The sequence below is a fragment of the Acipenser ruthenus genome, chromosome 46 (genome assembly GCF_902713425.1).
Source record: "Acipenser ruthenus chromosome 46, fAciRut3.2 maternal haplotype, whole genome shotgun sequence".
Classification (NCBI taxonomy): Eukaryota; Metazoa; Chordata; class Actinopteri; order Acipenseriformes; family Acipenseridae; genus Acipenser; species Acipenser ruthenus.
Genome location: NC_081234.1, coordinates 4,384,207 through 4,404,092, shown reverse-complemented (window position 1 = coordinate 4,404,092; position 19,886 = coordinate 4,384,207). Strand labels below are relative to the sequence as shown.

General features: G+C 40.3%; 2 protein-coding genes across 2 annotated transcripts in view; both read right to left on the bottom strand.

Moving 5' to 3' along the window:
- LOC117966425 (synaptobrevin homolog YKT6) overlaps positions 1-19,886 on the bottom strand; it is a 160,382-nt gene that overhangs the window by 86,645 nt on the left and 53,851 nt on the right. The gene's annotated exons all lie outside the window — the stretch shown is intronic.
- Positions 1-19,886, bottom strand: part of LOC117397817 (uncharacterized) — a 46,486-nt gene that overhangs the window by 7,195 nt on the left and 19,405 nt on the right. The window contains exons 2-3 of the mRNA XM_033996702.3: positions 9,916-9,970; positions 4,186-4,260 (exon numbers count right to left, since the gene is read on the bottom strand). Of these exons, the coding sequence (XP_033852593.2) occupies positions 4,186-4,260; positions 9,916-9,970 (130 nt within the window). The remainder of the gene's footprint in view (positions 1-4,185; positions 4,261-9,915; positions 9,971-19,886) is intronic.

The window sequence follows — 19,886 nt, the reverse complement described above, 5'->3', positions numbered from 1 at the left end:
ATACACAAGAGAGCATATTTTATTGATCTAAACTGTGGTGGATCTTAGTGCCACCTGTTTGTTTGTTTGTTTGTTTGTTTGTTTTTTTTTGGGGGGGGGGGGGGGGGGGGGAGTGTACAGTAATTATAAACATTTCAAAATAACATTTTTATAAATTATTACTTATTTGCTTTTAGTTTCAGTCTGGAAAACCGCACTTAATAATGCAGGGATCCAATGAGAGGAGATTGTGTTTCAGATTCGGCGACAGGTCTGTTCCCACCGCATTGAACCCTGTTCAGTACATAATGAATGGGTTTGTGGTGCGTGAAAAAAGACGATTGTGCAGGTGCATCATCGTCTAGAAACCCAAAAGTTCGGAAACATGAAGAAAGTTATTTGAAAATTGGATTTACATTTGTTGGCACTGCAGATGAACCTCGTCCTCTGTGTGCCGTCTGTGGAGCTGTCCTGGCTAATGATAGGCTGTTTATTAAAAACAAAAGTGCAGCCGGAGAAACGTGCGTTTTAAAAAGTTTATAGCGATTTCTGTAATATCTATTTATTTATTTATTTATTTATTTATTTGTCAAGGAAACATACAATAATAACATAAAAGTGTAATTTACAGAACACAAGATGCATTGCATTTTCAATTTATCCGATTGGCTAATTTCCATTGATAGTCCCTGGGCAGACATTGGTGACCACTATAAAATAATGCCCCTACTGCTCCTATTCCAACTCCTAAATTATTTAATTAATGCTAGAGATACAATCATAAATAACCAATGTAATACAGGAGTACACTCCATCAATATGTCAGACACACACTACAACAATTCTAAAAATTAATATAATAAATAAAATCACCTATTAAAATTAAATTACCTATTGTACACACAAAATAAATCAGCAACTTACATAATAGTCCTAATGCATTATTAACCAGTGATACAGTTACTGAAAACATCCTAAATAAGTTAATGATTACACAATGAAGTATGTTTAAGCCAAATCTTAACTTTGTTGCAAAAGATTTTAGTCACTTCAGACCTTCATTTCAGAAGGAAGCGAGTTCCAGAATAGAGTGCCTTTTATTGAAAAAGCTGTTTGAGCGAATGTTGTTCTTGTCTTTGTATTCTACAGTTCCCACACACAGCCTCTCTAAGCCTTTTAGAGCCTTCAGAGGTCTTTATCATGAAAGGTGGAGCACTTAAGCCTTGCAAAGTTTTAAATACCAGTTTTGCATAGGAAAAGTTTATATAATTGTCAAAATTCAATAACTGGTATTTTCTCAGACTGTTACAATGATGGTATTGCATAGGTTTTTTATACCACATTTTTATGCCTTGCTTATAAAGAGAACATATTGGTTTGATTACTGATTCACTAGCTTGACACCAAGAGGTAATGCAGCATTGGTAGTTAGATTAGGTTTAAGATGTCTAAAATTTGGTAGATTCATTTTCTCTATCCTACTAACCTTTATGTGACTATCACATTTCAAACGGGAGTCGATGATAATTCCTAAAGATTTGACTTCTGAAACTTCCTCAATGGCTTTCCCATCAATTTGAATGTTAAAATGATTAGTTGGTGGTTGCTTTATGGAGAAACACAAGCTGACTGTTCTCTTCACATTTCAAGTCAAACATGAAGAAACCAGCCAGTCTGATATAATGTTCATTAGCTCTGTCAGTTTAGAAGCTGCCTCGGTGCAGGTTTCTGCAGATACATATATATGACAGTGTCATCAGCATACAGCAAATCCACAACTGGACACATGTCTGGGAGGTGATGGATATATAAACTAAATAGTAAGGGTGCCAGCACAGATCCCTGTGGGATTCCAGTAACAGATTTTCTAACATGAGATTTAACATTATTAATTGAGACACACTGGGTCCTATCCTTTAAATAGTATTCAAACCACCGTAATGCAGGTTCAGAAAAGTTAAATGTGTGTAATTTAGAAAGAACTTGATGGTTAACTGTGTCAAATGCCTTCTTCAGGTCCAAAAATACTGACCCAACTACACCACAAGAATACGGATTGGTCTTTAATTACTCACCTGTAGAGAGTCCCCTGACTTATGTATTGGAATTATTACAGCAGGTTTCCAATCTTCAGGAAATGTACCATTCAAAATGGATAAGTTAATCAAATGAGTTAGAGGTTTCACCAGTACATCCCTGCACTTCTTTACAAAAAAAAAAGTATCTAAACCGTATAAATCTCTAGACCATGATCCATTTAAAACACTATTTTTTTCACATCAGCCTCGGATACTTCTAGAGCAAAAATGGGCTTCCCATCAATAAAGTGATTCAGTATTTTGTCTTTTACCCGTTTCAAACTTTAAGGACAACTCCTCTACAGAATCAATAAAAAAAAAACTGTTAAATTTCAGCAACATTAGACTGTCAGTAACTGTTTTATCTTCAATTTTTAGTTGATATCCCTCATGAACATTGTCTTTCTTTTAGTTAACTATCTAATTGCTTCTAAATAATTTTACTGTTTCCCTTTGCTTCATTTATTATGTTTATAAAATATTCTGCCTTTGCTTGCGTATTTCTCCAACTACTTTGTTTCTCAATCCCTTAAAAATCCTGAGATCTCTTGCACTTTTTAATGAGGATTTTAGAGCTAAATCTCTTTTCTTCATAAGTTCCCATATAGAATCATTTATCCAAGGTAAACAATTTCCTGATCTAGGTTTAACTTATAATATTTAAATGCCTCCCTAGTATACCTTGAGGCTTCACCTTCAAATCCCAGATTATGTGAGAGTGATTTACCGTTTGAAAAAACACCCATTGTTTTTGCTTTTATACAGCTACATTTTTTACCCAACCCAGTCAGTTTATGTCCTTTTTGTTGACACTCAAATTTCCCAACATTCTTTTGTGAATCATGATAAGCATTGCCATTATTCACAAATTTACGTTTATCAGAAATGCAGTCTGTAAACACCAGTTTTCATACAGGTTCAAATCATTACATTGTTGCAGTATAGTGTCCTGATGTCCTCCCATTCGTACTCCACACCAATTAGCGTCACAGCTATCCACAACTACTTCATGTTTATCAGCTGGTATCCCGTACTAACAGATCATACCCTCTCCCCTCCAACGCAACTCCGCACAGCACAGCAGGGTGTTCTCTCAGCCAGGCCCTAGATTCCCCGAACTGCAGAGTCCAGCAGCTCCACTCCACCACTCACAGCTAGCCCAGCCCGACACAGGCTCCACTCAAGTCCGTCCCAACAATCAGATGATTCCACCAAACTCAGATCCACATACTCCCTGACTTCAGGATCATGCTGGTTAGGGACTGGGGTTAAGCTGTACATCTCCAGTGAGATCGTAAAAAGGAGAGCAGTAGACAAGCGCCTTCTCTCTCTTAAGGTCAAGTTTGGTATTTGATTTTTTTTTTTATCAGCCCAGAACTGTTGCGCTCGCCCATTCTTTAGTACTGAGGTGTAGGCAACATACCATCCAAAACAACCAAAGATAAAGACTTCTATTCAGGATGCATTCCTTGTTTTCAAACATTCTGTCTTTAATGTATACTTTGTTGTGAAAAGTAGCTTTTGCCCCGTTAAACTGGATCAAACTGGAGCTCCCCCGGTGTATAGGGGTAACAGAAACAGTAATAAAATACAATATGTAAATAACAGACCATTGTCCGAGCCTGTTACTAAATAAATGTGCAAATATTTAAAAAAAAAAAATAAAATAACGCAAGAGTAATTCTATTAAAAAAAAAAAAAGAAAAACATTATGAGCGGCGAAAGCAGCATCTGCCGTATTGCTCACCATTGCTCCTTCTTCCCAAGCACCAGCAGTCTGCAGCTTTCTTCTTAATCAGTAAAATATATAGTATATTCTGAATTGGATTTTTTTCTTGGTATTGTTGCAAATCTGTCTTAACTTAACAGCACAGTGCTATACTTATGGCTCTTTCTACATATATTACAGCTCATCTTTGAGAAGCATTAAAGTTCCATCTCTTTTAGACAGCAGAATTATAATTCCACACCTATCAGAATTGTTGACATTTATCTTCTGAGAAACTAGCACCAAGTAAAAAGAAAAATTGCTAAAGTGGGGAGTGATTCAAAAACAGGTTGAGGACCCCTGGTTTAAATCATTAAATTAGAGCCCAAGCTAACAAGCCCCAGTGTAGAGAATGCTCACCTGGGACGATCCCGTTCCCCCTCTCCGTCACGCCCCTGCCCCTCGGGGGTTCTGTCCACGTGAACAGGGTCGAGTCTGGAATAAGGAACAGAACCAGCAACTCGACAGTACAGCAAATACTCAAGAAGGGGAAAATACATTAAAAAAAAACAAAAGCACAAAGTCATACTGGGGCTGGGAGGTTAAACTCAAGCCATGTCTACTTTTGTAAAGAGATTTTCTAATTAAAACAGGTCTGCACCACACTGCTAATGCAAACCATTGATTTTAGGAGCACAGTCTTACTGACAATGCCAGCAGCTGCTTGTATGTCATCGGCTCACAAGAGTAGGAATTGGAACACATATTTACTGTTTTTCTGCTGGGTAACGAACCGAAATGAAAAGAGCACAGGCTGTCAGTAATTACTGCAGTATTATTAGTTTACAAAAAAGGACATTTATACAAACTGACCTTCTTGTAACATCTTAGAGTAAGTAGCGGGGTTCCGAAAAATATAGCGTTACACGTCCCCAGTTGTTGCTACAACTGTTTAAATAACGCACCTGTAATTTTTCTTTTCACTGTTAACATCCTGACAACATTTTACACTTTCAAAGCACTTTTCAAAATGGCCGCTCTAGTGCACTGATAGTTTAAGGATTATTGCCCACATTCTCAAACAGGGGTGCGTTCTGTAACATTTTCTATTGAACGCCCTGTTACAAAAAAGCACTCTGTAACGTTAGCTAACACTCTCAGGAGTTGACTCTGTGGGCGTGTCAAAATTGTCTATGCTTGTAGTCATTGTTAATGTGTAAATCTTGTTGCTTTAAAAAAGGTGACGTTTTTCGTATATTTCCACACGCACAAGAAGTAAACAGTCTTATGTGTTGTAATGGCTGCACACATTTATAAATGTTATTGTAAATAAATAAACTTATGGTCACATTCTGTAGTATTTTTATTACGTTAACGATAGGAATGTTATTCTCATAGTTTTGCTACCCCTGCACAGTTATAACTTTTTTTTTTCTAAAAGGGGGAGTGACATTAACTTCATTATCATTCTCATTATCATTATCATTATCATTATCATTATATAAATTACAATTACTATTCGTATTACTGTTGCTCACTCCATCAGAAAATGAGCTTTAAATGCAGCATCGGTGTAGTAGGCTATATCACAACATTCTCAACGTAATTTTCTACCCTCAGTGGACTATTTGAGTTCACTGCTGTCACAGCCGCTAACGCTGCAAAGTCGTTGCTGAGTATACTGTCATGTAGGCATGATGCTGTTTATCTTCCAGAAACTCCTGCAAAACTAACCCCATTGCAGCTTTGTCCACCATTTTTGAAAATGTTTGCTAACATACCATTCAATAAGACCTAACTTCCGCCTTGTAGACCCACAAAAGCGCTCTGCTTATTGAACGCAGCCCAGGTAACACAGCAATAACGATCCATGATGTGGTACCGAACTGAAAGGCAGAGCACTTATATGTGTGTTTTTTTTGGGTTTTTTTTAAATCTCTCTTCCTGCAGTGATTTAGAGGACAGATCTCAAACCCCTGTGCACTAGAGTGGACATTTTGAAAACAGCTTTGAAACAGACTCTAAAGTTAAAGTGTAAAAAGTTGTCAGGATGTTAATGAAAAGTAGAAAATGACATGTACATTATTTAAACAGTTATAGCAACACGAAGGGACGTATAACGCTTGTTTGGTGTGGATATCAATGAAAATCTACGCTCAACCTTCTCTCCGTTTTTCAAAACCTCAACATGACTGCTTCCTAACGCAATTTGTCAAGGCCCCGACTAGAGTAATAATGAAGACAGAATAACTAAAACATGTCAGAGAGCCATTGGCAAACTCAGACCACAACATGGTCTCATTTGAAGTATTTATTTAAAATCCCAAAAGTAATGACTAAAGCTAAGGTTTACAATTTTAGAAAAGCAAACTATGAAGGTATGAAACAGAGACTAACAGAAGTAGATTGGAGTAAAATAGAGAACATCCACAGAAAAAGAATGTCTGTTTTTTAAAAATGTAGTACTAGAGGCACAAAACAATTACATCCCAAAAGTAGACAAATCTAAATCTAAAACAAAATGGCCAAAATGGTTCAATAGATCAATTAAAAAAAAATATTCAGCGAAAAAAGGCACTTTACAGAGCGTGTAAAAGGGACCAAAAACAAAGTACACAGAAAGAGTACTTGGAACTGAAACACAAGTCAAAAAGGAAGTTAGAAAGGCCAAGAGAGAGATATAAATCAATATTGCTAAGGGGGCTAAAACCAATTCCAAAATGTTTTTCCAATATTATAACAGCAAGAGAACATTCAAAGAGGAGGTTAAATGTCTAAGAGACACAAATGGCAAAATCATAGATGAAGAAAAAAAAATAGCAAATATATTAAATGATTACTTTTCACAGGTTTTTACAAAGGAGGACATGGACAACATGCCCCACATGTCGACCTGTTCCTATCCAATTTTAAATAACTTTAGCATAACAGAGGCAGAAGTGTTAAAAGGACTAGGAGCTCTGAAAATAAACAAATCCCCTGGGCCGGATGAGATTCTCCCAATAGTACTCAAAGAAATGAAAGAAGTTATTTACAAACCGCTAACCAAGATCATACAACAGTCTCTTGACACAGGGGTTGGACCGACAGACTGGAAAATAGCAAACGTAATACCGATCCACAAAAAGGGAGACAAAACCGAACCAGGTAACTACAGACCAATAAGCCTAACTTCTATTATATGTAAACTTATGGAAACTATAATAAGATCCAAAATGGAAAATTACCTATATGGTAACAGTATCCTGGGAGACAGTCAGCATGCTTTTAGGAAAGGGAGATTGTGTCTAACTAACCTGCTTGACTTTTTTGAGGATGCAACATTGAAAATGGATAATTGCAAAGCATACAACATGGTTTATTTAGATTTCCAGAAAGCTTTTGACAAAGTCCCGCATAAAAGATTAATTCTCAAAATGAACGCAGTAGGGATTCAAGGAAATGCATGCACATGGATTAGGGAGTGGTTAACATGTAGAAAACAGAAAGTACTGATTAGAGGAGAAACCTCAAAATGGAGCGAGGTAACCAGTGGTGTACCACAGGGATCAGTATTAGGTCCTCTGCTATTCCTAATCTACATTAATGATTTAGATTCTGGTATAGTAAGCAAACTTGTTAAATTTGCAAACGACACAAAAATAGGAGGAGTGGCAAACACTGCTGCAGCAGCAAAGGTCATTCAAAATGATCTAGACAGCATTCAGAACTGGGCAGACACATGGCAAATGACATTTAATAGAGAAAAGTGTAAAGTATTGCATGCAGGCAATAAAAATGTGCATTATAAATATCATATGGGAAATAGTGAAATTGAAGAAGGGAACTATGAAAGACTTAGGAGTTTATGTTGACTCAGAAATGTCTTCATCTAGACAATGTGGGGAAGCTATAAAAAAAGGCCAACAAGATGCTCGGATATATTGTGAGAAGTGTTGAATTTAAATCAAGGGAAGTAATGTTAAAACTTTACAATGCATTAGTAAGACCTCACCTAGAATATTGTGCTCAGTTCTGGTCACCTTGTTACAAAAAGGATATTGCTGCTCTAGAAAGAGTGCAAAGAAGAGCGACCAGAATTATCCCGGGTTTAAAAGGCATGTCGTATGCAGACAGGCTAAAAGAATTGAATCTATTCAATCTTGAACAAAGAAGACTACGCAGCGATCTGATTCAAACATTCAAAATCCTAAAAGGTTTAGACAATGTCGACCCAGGGGACTTCTTTGATCTGAAAAAAGAAACAAGGACCAGGGGTCACAAATGGAGATTAGATAAAGGGGCATTCAGAACAGAAAATAGGAGGCACTTTTTACACAGAGAATTGTGAGGGTCTGGAACCAACTCCCCAGTAATGTTGTTGAAGCTGACACTCTGGGATCCTTCAAGAAGCTGCTTGATGAGATTCTGGGATAAATAAGCTACTAACAACCAAACGAGCAAGATGGGCTGAATGTCCTCCTCTCATTTGTAAACTTTCTTATGTTCTTATACCTTAACACCAATTTGTTCTGTTCAAAAGAGACCTGGAGTACAATCAAACATAATTCAGCTTTCCTAACCCTTTCCAAAACAAACAAATAAAACAAACACAGTCTGTCGTAATTTTCTGTCTGCAGTCTGGAGTACGTCACCTTTTCAATTCTGGCCATAATAGCTTCCACATGATCTCGCAACACACCACCATACCTTGCAAGTAATTGAACTAAACCCCCCAAATTACCATTGTGAGGACTAACTTCTCGTCTAAGCTTCTCAAAAGCTAAACACCACACACAAAAGTACAGCACAATATAAGATGGGACAAAATACTGTGCCATGTGTCCTTCTGCATCCAGTAGCATGTTTGTATACCTTTGTTAATTGTGCGACCTTTTTCCAACCATTCTACAAGTTCCACCCAGCGAGCTATTGCCTCCATGTGTTCCTTCGAATATTCGTGTTGGCATACTCGCTCACTAAAGTGAAAAGAGTTTGTGAACCCATTTTTACAGCAAATGAAGATGAGGAATTTGTCTGGAAAAGCAAAAAATAACAAGGAGGCAAGAGCTCAGCTGTACATCAGCCAATATTGCTGACGTACGTGTTGACAAAGAACCATGATTTTAATACTTGCCTTCCTTTGCTTTCTCTAGGCAAAAAGAGTTGTTCTAAATTAGTCCACATCCATAAAAGACGCACGAGCAATGAACAGACATCTTTCTGTAGCAGCACCGCCCATGGATTGTAAACCAGGGGCCCATCTCAAGAGTTCTGCGATTCGATGTGCTTGCGAGGACGCAGAGGTCGTCGCTTGCGATCACTCATTTTTTTCAGCTGCATTGAGATCAAATCAGTAACTATGGCAATCAGCTTTAAAGCACAGTGACCAATTATGTAATTAGAGTGAGTGGAACAGGGCGTGATCACGTTATCCCCTATGAGAATGACAGTGTTTTCGAATTATGAATGTTGCCGTTTTTAAAATCGATGCAAGATTATTCCAGTAATCATCAATTGCAAAATACATTTAATACAACTTTGTCTACTACATGTCTGTCTTAAAATAGTTATGTTTGAGTAGTTTTGTTTACAGAGCTCTAAAAGTTACTACATGTCGCCAAAGACAATGAAACCTGTTGTATTAAATCATAATAACAATTTCTCAAAATATTATATAAATCTCACAAAATATCACTTTGGATTGTATAATTCACCTAGATTATATTCGGCACAAACAAATCATATTTTGCTAAGTGGATTTTATTGTATAACAGTTTGTTTTTAAGACAATCTGCCATTGAATTACCAGACTTAGCCACAGCATCCTGAGTTTCGTTTGCAGTTTACCTATTTTTGACAAAACCACACCGACTTCATTATACTACACATACAAACTGCTTTCAAATAAACGTAATACCCTTTAATCTTTCTGAATCCCTGTTTTCATGTTATTCTCGCATTAGTTAATGTTATGTGTCCGCAACAGATTCCTCATCTTCCTTTGCTGTGGGGTCAATTTCACTCTTCAGGTGAAATCAAAGAAAGTACTCTTTGAAACCAGCTGTGATCAGAATACACTGGGCAGTGGAATTGGAGCGGCTGACCATTCCTGATACTTCCCAAGCATGAAACACGAAGACACAGCCACCCTTCATCCTGCACACTTACCATTGTGGATTCCTCTGGAGCCAAACTCTTGCTGGGTGAGATCCTGAGGAACATTCTAGAAAACAGGGACAAGAAAGCAGGGTTAAAGACTGGTGGAACATTTGTTGCGATTTGCGTAAATTCCATTGGTTTTGACAAGAACCGTATAGTGTTATATCACCAGTTTTAAATCACGAAAGAGCACTGAAATCATTAAAAAGAGCAAGTAAGTAAGTGAGTGAGTGAGCGTTTGGGAGACGTTTAATAAATAACACGTCATCAGCATAAAGCGAGATGCAATGCTGTGTATTCTTGATACAGGAGTGAAAGTAGCAGATTGGCGGACTGTTCGAGTGAGTGAAAGAACAAACAACAATGGGGAGAGAGGGCAGCCCTGACGAGTGCCTCTGGAAATGGAGAACTGTGGAGAGCATTTGGTGCCTGTGAGCACCATCACCGAAGGATTCGCATATAAATTTATTAAGAACATAAGAAAGTTTACAAAACGAGAGGAGGCCATTCAGCCCATCTTGCTCGTTTGGTTGTTAGTAGCTTATTGATCCCAGAATCTCATCAAGCAGCTTCTTGAAGGATCCCAGGGTGTCAGCTTCAACAACATTGCTGGGGAGTTGGTTCCAGACCCTCACAATTCTCTGTGTAAAAAAGTGCCTCCTATTTTCTGTTCTGAATGCCCCTTTATCTAATCTCCATTTGTGACCCCTGGTCCTTGTTTCTTTTTTCAGGTCAAAAAAGTCCCCTTGGTCGACATTGTCTATACCTTTTAGGACTTTTAATGTTTGAATCAGATCGCCGCGTAGTCTTCTTTGTTCATGACTGAATAGATTCAATTCTTTTAGCCTGTCTGCATACGACATGCGTTTTAAACCCGGGATAATTCCGGTTGCTCTTCTTTGCACTCTTTCTAGAGCAGCAATATCCTTTTTGTAACGAGGTGACCAGAACTGAACACAATATTCTAGGTGAGGTCTTACTAATGCATTGTAAAGTTTTAACATTACTTCCCTTGATTTAAATTCAACACTTCTCACAATATATCCAAGCATCTTGTTGGCCTTTTTTTATAGCTTCCCCACATTGTCTAGATGAAGACATTTCTGAGTCAACATAAACTCCTAGGTCTTTTTCATAGTTCACTTCTTCAATTTCAGTATCTCCCATATGATATTTTGATCAATTCTGTCCCCACTCCCATATATTCTAAAATACATTCCATGTGGGCAAAAGTTTTTTAGCATCTAATGAAAGGACCACACACAGGGCTTCAATGTCCATGGCCGTAAGGATAACACAAAGGAGACGGCGAACATTATCTGTCGCCAACAGAGTCTTAATAAATCCTGTTTGATCATGGTGCAGGGCCGGTGCCATGGGGGGGGGGGGGGGGGGGGGGGGGGGGGGGGGGGAATGCCCGCCCAAAGTCAAGCTGGTGCCCACCCAGTTTGACTATTCTCAGCCTTGATAAACAATTAATATACTATATAATTTGTAGAATATTTCATGTTTTTTTGTCAAGTTTGTATTTATTGTAAGTGATCTACAACAAAGCCCACAGCGTCCGCCCCGGAGTTACCCCCTTCCGGATTCCTGTGTATTTACGTAATCGCCGTACAACACGCAAACTGAAAAAGTAGAGCAGGGGGCGGGTCTTATGTGGCGCGAAGTGAACGTTTCACACAAAACAAAGTAAATATTTTGAGAGTGTAAATTTAACCTCTACCATCTAGGAGTTATGGATATTAGAATGTGAATAAATAAAATCAAACAATCTGTTGACATTGTGGATAGATCTAATGGAGTTTTCCTGGGTTTATTTTAATACACTTTAACCCTCTGCAGTCCACTTATCTCCAGCCCCGCCCCACCCTTTCGATCGCTATAGCTTTCACATATGGAAGAAGAAGAAGAAGAAGAAGAAACTGATCAATCATCTCCTGATCACTCGTTTTATCACCAAATGCCTCAATAATGCAATCCAAGTCATTATTTTATTACTATAACATCTCAAAAAGGCTCTGCAAATGTCTGTGATATTCTCTGAGCGCGGATGCAGTAGCAGCCAGCTTGTTTCCTTATGGCCGCCGTTATCTGATCCCAGGGGCAAGTATGACTATTCATGAGATACGTCCTTTTTTTTTCGTCTTGTCTCGGCTCCTGTCGCTCCAACTCGGCCATTGAATGGTTTTCTTGGCTTTTTCCGGAGAAAAAACGACTAGAAACCCGTTTTTGGTGTCTTTTTGATGATGTCGGACAGGGTCCGACATTGGACCGGATAGGAATAATTGCAATGTCGGACCAGGTCCAACATAGGACAGCAAAGGGTTAAGAAAAGATCCAGAGCTGGCAAAAGTTTACCAAAACTATAGCAGGCAATGCTAAGTGCACCTTGCACGATATACAAAATAAAATAAACTAATGTGTGAAACTCTGAAGGAAGAGATAATATGAGAGATCCGGGATTCGTGGTATACAGTAAAAGCTGATGGAGCACGAGACCCAACTGGTTGTGAAAACATCTCGATCGTAGTTCGTTTTGTAACTGCGAATGATGAAATCAGGGAAAGGCTTTTGACTGACTGCAGCCACAAACAAATGTTTCGGTGCATTTTCAAACACGATAGTAACTTAAAATAACGGAAGCAGGACTCTGGCCTTCTAAAACATTAAGCAAGTGCTACGATGGAGCAAATATTATGTCCGGCTGCCACGGGGGGGAGGGGGGGTGGTTTAAAAGATTTTACAGGACAAACTGGGAAGGGAGGTCCAGTACATCCATTGCTTTAATCACCAGCTACACTTGGTCATTGTGCATTCCATGCATTTAAAACTAGAAAGGAAGGGGGGAGAAAACAAAAAAACAGAAGGGAGATGTGACAGTCTGGCTCGCAGTGGTGAGGGTGATGACGTCACGGACCAGGAAGTAACTGAATCACAAACAGTGGATGGGCGGGTGAAGCTGAGTGCAGTAGCACTCAGCGTATTTATTAACAAACAAAATATTAAACAAACCAACAAAACACAAAACAAAAGGGCACGAGGGCCAAACGAATGAACAAACAAACAAGTAAGTGACGTGCTGGTTAATCCAGCACGTTTTAGCAATTGTTTTCCAAATGTGGCTTTCTCTCCTCTCTCCGCTCTCCGCTCTCCCGTACTCTCCTCTACACTCTCAACCCCAAATGCAGAGAGCTGCAGGTTTATATACTCTGGCCGAGGGATTTAACTAGTTGGTAATTATCTTATTATCCCCCGGCCAGAGTCTGCACGCGTTTGGTAAGGATGCATGACTGTCAGCTATTTAAGTAATCAGTAGCTGATCAGCCATGCATCCTCACGGGGTTTTTAAATAATAATAAAAGACGCGGCGCTTTTACCCGCGCCGCAAACAAAAATACAAATAATAATAAATAGGGGCGGGACACTCCGCCACACATGCCCCCCCTTGTGCGCAGCACACATGGCCCCAACGGCTTCCACCTCTTGGGCTATGGACGCACCGACTCCCCCCTCTTTGGGCTGTGGACGCACCGACTCCTCCCTCTTGGGCTGTGGACGCACCGACTCCTCCCTCTTGGGCTGTGGACGCACCGACTCCCCCCTCTTGGGCGTAGGACGTTCGGGCTCCTCCCACTCGGGCGTAGGACGTTCGGGCTCCTCCCACTCGGGCGTAGGACGTTCGGGCTCCTCCCACTCGGGCGTAGGACGTTCGGGCTCCTCCCACTCGGGCGTAGGACGTTCGGGCTCCTCCCACTCGGGCGTAGGACGTTCGGGCTCCTCCCACTCGGGCGTAGGACGTTCGGGCTCCTCCCCAGGCTGTGGAGGCGAAACCAGCAGGCATTCTCCCTCTGCTGGTGGAGACGGTAGCGATGGCTCCTCTCCCTCTGATGCTGGAGACGGCAGCGATGGCTCCTCTCCCTCTGGCGCTGGAGACGGCAGCGATGGCTCCTCTCCCTCTGGCGCTGGAGACGGCAGCGATGGCTCCTCTCCCTCTGATGCTGGAGACGGCAGCGATGGCTCCTCTCCCTCTGGCGCTGGAGACGGCAGCGATGGCTCCTCTCCCTCTGCTGGTGGAGACGGTAGCGATGGCTCCTCTCCCTTTTGTGCTGGAGATGGCAGCAGCAGGGTCTCTCCCATATCCGCAGCCAGGTAGTTGAACACCATGGCTGCGATGTCTGGGAGGGAAGCTGGGTGGTGTTGCTGTTCCCAGGCCTCCCAGCGCTCCCCATCTCTTGCCCACAGGAGGTTGATCACTGCAGGGAGGGCTTCCTCATAATCCCTCCCCGGCTCCACCAGCCAGTCCCAGACTCCCTCAGAGGAGAGTGCATTCGTCCTCTTTGGAGGATGCAGGTCCTCCCTCACTGGACGCTCTGGCTCCTCTTTCTCCTGCCATGGAGGGGGTTGGTCGGGTGCTATGTGACCCACCTCCCCAACAGCGAAGCACCACTCCTCACCTTTCAAGCAGGTGGGGCAGACGTCCAGCATGGTTGAGCTACAGTGGGACCTGCGACCGGCCCCACGCTGCTGTAGCTGCTGCTTCCTCCGTCCGCTTCTTCCCATATTTTTTTTTTTTTTTTTTTTTTTTTTTTTTTTCCCCAAAAAACACACAAAAACACTTTGAAAAAAAAACCGAACAAAAAAAACGAGCTTTTCTTTCCTGGTCCGGCTATTGGAGGCGTTTGTTTTATCCCACGCAGGACACCATATGTGACAGTCTGGCTCGCAGTGGTGAGGGTGATGACGTCACGGACCAGGAAGTAACTGAATCACAAACAGTGGATGGGCGGGTGAAGCTGAGTGCAGTAGCACTCAGCGTATTTATTAACAAACAAAATATTAAACAAACCAACAAAACACAAAACAAAAGGGCACGAGGGCCAAACGAATGAACAAACAAACAAGTAAGTGACGTGCTGGGTAATCCAGCACGTTTTAGCAATTGTTTTCCAAATGTGGCTTTCTCTCCTCTCTCCGCTCTCCGCTCTCCCGTACTCTCCTCTACACTCTCAACCCCAAATGCAGAGAGCTGCTGGTTTATATACTCTGGCCGAGGGATTTAACTAGTTGGTAATTATCTTATTATCCCCCGGCCAGAGTCTGCACGCGTTTGGTAAGGATGCATGACTGTCAGCTATTTAAGTAATCAGTAGCTGATCAGCCATGCATCCTCACGGGGTTTTTAAATAATAATAAAAGACGCGGCGCTTTTACCCGCGCCGCAAACAAAAATACAAATAATAATAAATAGGGGCGGGACACTCCGCCACAGGAGACCACATCAAAACAAAGGCAACAACTCAGGTAAGACAACAATTAAATGTATTTATCTTAATGCTGGAAGTCTCAGAAACAAAATGTTAGAACTTGAAGCTACTGCACTAACAAGTAACTACGATGTGATAGGTGTTCCGGAAACTTGGTTGCCTGAGAGTGATGGAGATGAATATAATATTAGTGGGTACACACTGTATAGGAAAAACAGGCAGGACAGAAGAGGCGGAGAGGTAGCGCTATACATAAGAAATAGTCTTGAAGCCCAGGTGTTAAATCCAGACAAAGAAAACAACGCTGAATCAATATGGGTCAGAATAATGGACAAAAATTCAAAGAGCATAATAATAGGAGCATGCTATAGACCGCCAAATTCAGATGCCGAGCAAAATAATCTGTTATACAATGACATTAGAAATGCGTGTAGAAAAGGAGAAGCCATACTAATGGGGGATTTCAACTTCCCCCGTATAAAATGGGAGAACCTGGTGGGGAGCACGACGGATGAAATTGAAATGGTGGAAATGACAAATGACTGCTTCCTAACTCAATCTGTCAAGGCACCGACTAGAGGGGAGGCATGACTTGATTTAGTCTTTTCAAATAACGAAGACAGAATAACTAAAACTGAGGTCAGAGAGCCATTGGCAAACTCAGACCACAAATCGGTCTCATTTGAAGTGTTTTTTATTATTATTTATTTATTTTTTTAGCAGAAACCCCAAAAGTAATGACTAAAGCTAAGGTTTACAAATTTTAGAAAAGCAAACTATGAAGGTATGAAACCAAGACTAACAGAAGTAGATTGGAGTAAAATAGGATGGCTGTTTTTTTAAAAATGTAGTACTAGAGGCACAAAACAAACAATCACATCCCAAAAGTAGACAAATCTAAATCTAAAACAAAATGGCCAAAATGGTTTAATAGATCAATTAAAAAAAATATTCAGCGAAAAAAGGCACTTTACAGAGCGTTTAAAAGGGACCAAAAACAAAGTACACAGAAAGAGTACTTGGAACTACAAACACAAGTCAAAAAGGAAGTTAGAAAGGCCAAGAGAGAGATAGAAATCAATATTGCTAAGGGGGCTAAAACCAATTCCAAAATGTTTTTCCAATATTATAAACAGCAAGAGAACATTCAAAGAGGAGGTTAAATGTCTAAGAGACACAAATGGCAAAATCATAGATGAAGAAAAAAAAATAGCAAATATATTAAATGATTACTTTTCACAGGTTTTTACAAAGGAGGACACGGACAACATGTCCCACACGTCGACCTGTTCCTATCCAGTTTTAAATAACTCTAGCATAACAGAGGCAGAAGTGTTAAAGGGACTAGGAGCTCTTAAAATAAACAAATCCCCTGAAAGAAATGAAAGCAGTTATTTACAAACTGCTAACCAAGATCATGCAAGTGTCTCTTGACATGGGTTGTACCGACAGACTGGAAAATAGCAAACGTAATACCGGTCCACAAAAAGGGAGACAAAACCGAACCAGGTAACTACAGACCAATAAGCCTGACTTCTATTATATGTAAACTTATGGAAACTATATTAAGATCCAAAATGTAAATTTACCTATATGGTAACAATATCCTGGGAGACAGTCAACATGGTTTTAGGAAAGGGAGATCGTGTCTAACTAACCTGCTTGATTTTTTTGAGGATGCAACATCGACAATGGATAATTGCAAAGCATACAACATGGTTTATTTAGATTTCCAGATAGCTTTTGACAAAGTCCCGCATACAAGATTAATTCTCAAACTGAACGCAGTAGGCATTCTAGGAAATGCATGCATATGGATTAGGGAGTGGTTAACATGGTTAACAGGAGAAACCTTAAAATGGAGCGAGGTAACCAGTGGTGTACCACAGGGATCAGTATTAGGTCCTCTGCTATTCCTAATCTACATTAATGCTTTAGATTCTGGTATAGTAAGCAAACTCGTTAAATTTGTAGACGACACAAAAATAGGAGGAGTGGCAAACACTGCTGCAGCAGCAAAGGTCATTCAAAATGATATAGACAGCATTCAGAACTGGGCAGACACGTGGCAAATGACATTTAATAGAGAAAAGTGTAAAGTATTGCACGCAGGCAATAAAAATGTGCATTATAAATATCATATGGGAGAAACTGAAATTGAAGAAGGAATCTATGAAAAAGACCAAGGAGTTTATGTTGACTCAGAAATGTCTTCATCTAGACAATGTGGGGAAGCTATAAAAAAGGCCAACAAGATGCTCGGATATATTGTGAGGAGTGTTGAATTTAAATCAAGGGAAGTAATGTTAAAACTTTACAATGCATTAGTAAGACCTCACCTAGAATATTGTGTTCAGTTCTGGTCACCTCGTTACAAAAAGGATATTGCTGCTCTAGAAAGAGTGCAAAGAAGAGCAACCAGAATTATCCCGGGTTTGAAAGGCATGTCGTATGCAGACAGGCTAAAAGAATTGAATCTATTCAGTCATGAACAAAGAAGACTACGCTGCGATCTGATTCAAACATTAAAAGTCCTAAAAGGTATAGACAATGTCGACCAAGGGGACTTTTTTGACCTGAAAAAAGAAACAAGGACCAGGGGTCACAAATGGAGATTAGATAAAGGGGCATTCAGAACAGAAAATAGGAGGCACTTTTTTACACAGAGAATTGTGAGGGTCTGGAACCAACTCCCCAGTAATGTTGTTGAAGCTGACACCCTGGGATCCTTCAAGAAGCTGCTTGATGAGATTCTGGGATCAATAAGCTACTAACAACCAAATGAGCAAGATGGGCTGAATGTCCTCCTCTCGTTTGTAAACTTTCTTATGTTTTTATGTCCTCAGAAGAAAAAAGGTAGAAGAATTCTTCAATGTGTGCAACTCATTGTACAAATTTCTAAGGAAACCAGCTGTTGTTCTCTAAAAAAGGCGAGAAACTTAAACGATTACTCGAGCAGCGTTGGACTGGGCATTACTGTACAGCTGGGGTTGTTGTGAAGTTGTTTAAACAGCATTGTAGAATTACTCGAGGATATGGAACCGAAGTTAAGATTGAAGCTATTGGATTATTGAAGCAGGTGCCAGCTGTAGACTTCAAATTCATTGAACACATCGTGCAAAAAATTGAGTACACTGGACACTCCAAACAAAATGCTTCAGGGAGAAAAAAGTGATCTTCTTTCTACTGTAGAGGTCATTCGTAGTGCTACAGAGTGTATTGCGAAACTGCATTGTGATGCAGTTTAACAATCTGCTGAATGACAGTGGTGAAACAACTGTGCCATGCAAGAAACAGAGTTTTATATTTGAGCAAGCACCTTGAAGACCTTGTGGTTGAGGGATCTGCTGGTCAGCCAGGGGGTGAAGCTGATAATGAACATGAGCTCAAGAGGCTGTTTTATTATGTGCTGGATGCCGTACTAGTTGAACTGTCGGCTCGTTTTAATGAACGCAATACTAAACTAATTGCAGCGCTACAGGCTGCCGACCCCAATAGCCCAACGTTTCTACAACTTGCTAATTTGCAACCCTTAGTTAATTTATCAATGGACATTGCTGATTCTGAATTGCTAGGTGCACGTCAGTTTCTACAGAAGCAGATTAAATCAAATGAAATGAAAAGTGGACAACACAGTCTGTGATGAAAACATTTCACAGCGCCCTTGAAGCAATGCCAAGTGTTAAGACAGTGCTACGACTTGCTTTGACTTTTGGGGCTTCTACTGCTATGTGCGAAAGCTCATTTTCTTCCCTTTCCAACGTACTGACAACACACAGAAGGAGCATCACAATCGCAAAGCGCACCTCATACAGTTGGCCTTTGAGAAGGCTTGACCCTCAAGTTCCGTGGCGAGTGGAAAGTAGTAATGAAAGTTCAATGCAAAAGGGAAGTGAAGATTGCAGCTTTACTGAGGGCTTCTACATTGGTAAGTTATGTTTTACATCGATATGCTTGTCATTATAGATTTTCTGTCGATCTGTTAATATGCTTATTCAGTTGTTATATGATCAGTTATTTGCTTAGTTAGCTGTTATTTGATAATAGGTGCATATAGTGAGTAGCACTGTAAAGCACTCGGGTATTATTATTATTTGAGTCACTCTTTATTTAAATACCGGTACAATGTGTCAGTTTGCATATTATACATGATATTTACATGTGCCCCCCACCCGTGTAAATCCTGGTGCCGGGCCTGTCATGGTGGATTAATTTGGTCATATAGGTTTCAAGTCTACAAGAGAGCGCCTTGGCATACAATTCAATATCCACGTTTATCAACGATAGGGGGCGATAACTAGCACAGAGAGAGGGGTCCTTTTCTTTCTTCAGCAAGAAAGATGCAATAGCAGTATTAACATCTCTGCAAAAAAAAACAAAAACCCTCTCTATAGCCTGCACCATCTCCAGCAGCAAGGGTCCCAGTTCATTCAAGAAAGTGAGGGGAAAAAAAAGAAACAGGGGATATGCCATCAAAACCAGGAGATCTGGCCTTCCTCATATCCTGCACCCCCTTTCTCATCTCCTCCAGAGAGATCAGAGCTCCCAACGCAGCTGATTCATCATCTGAGAGGCGGGGCAACTGAGCTCTGAAGAAACTGCTCACATTTTTCGCTTTCAAATGGAGTATCAGAACTATATAAATTTAGAATAAAAAAAGAGTGAAATTCAGTATTTTTCAAAAATGGATCATCACCCTGCGTGGTCTTGGTA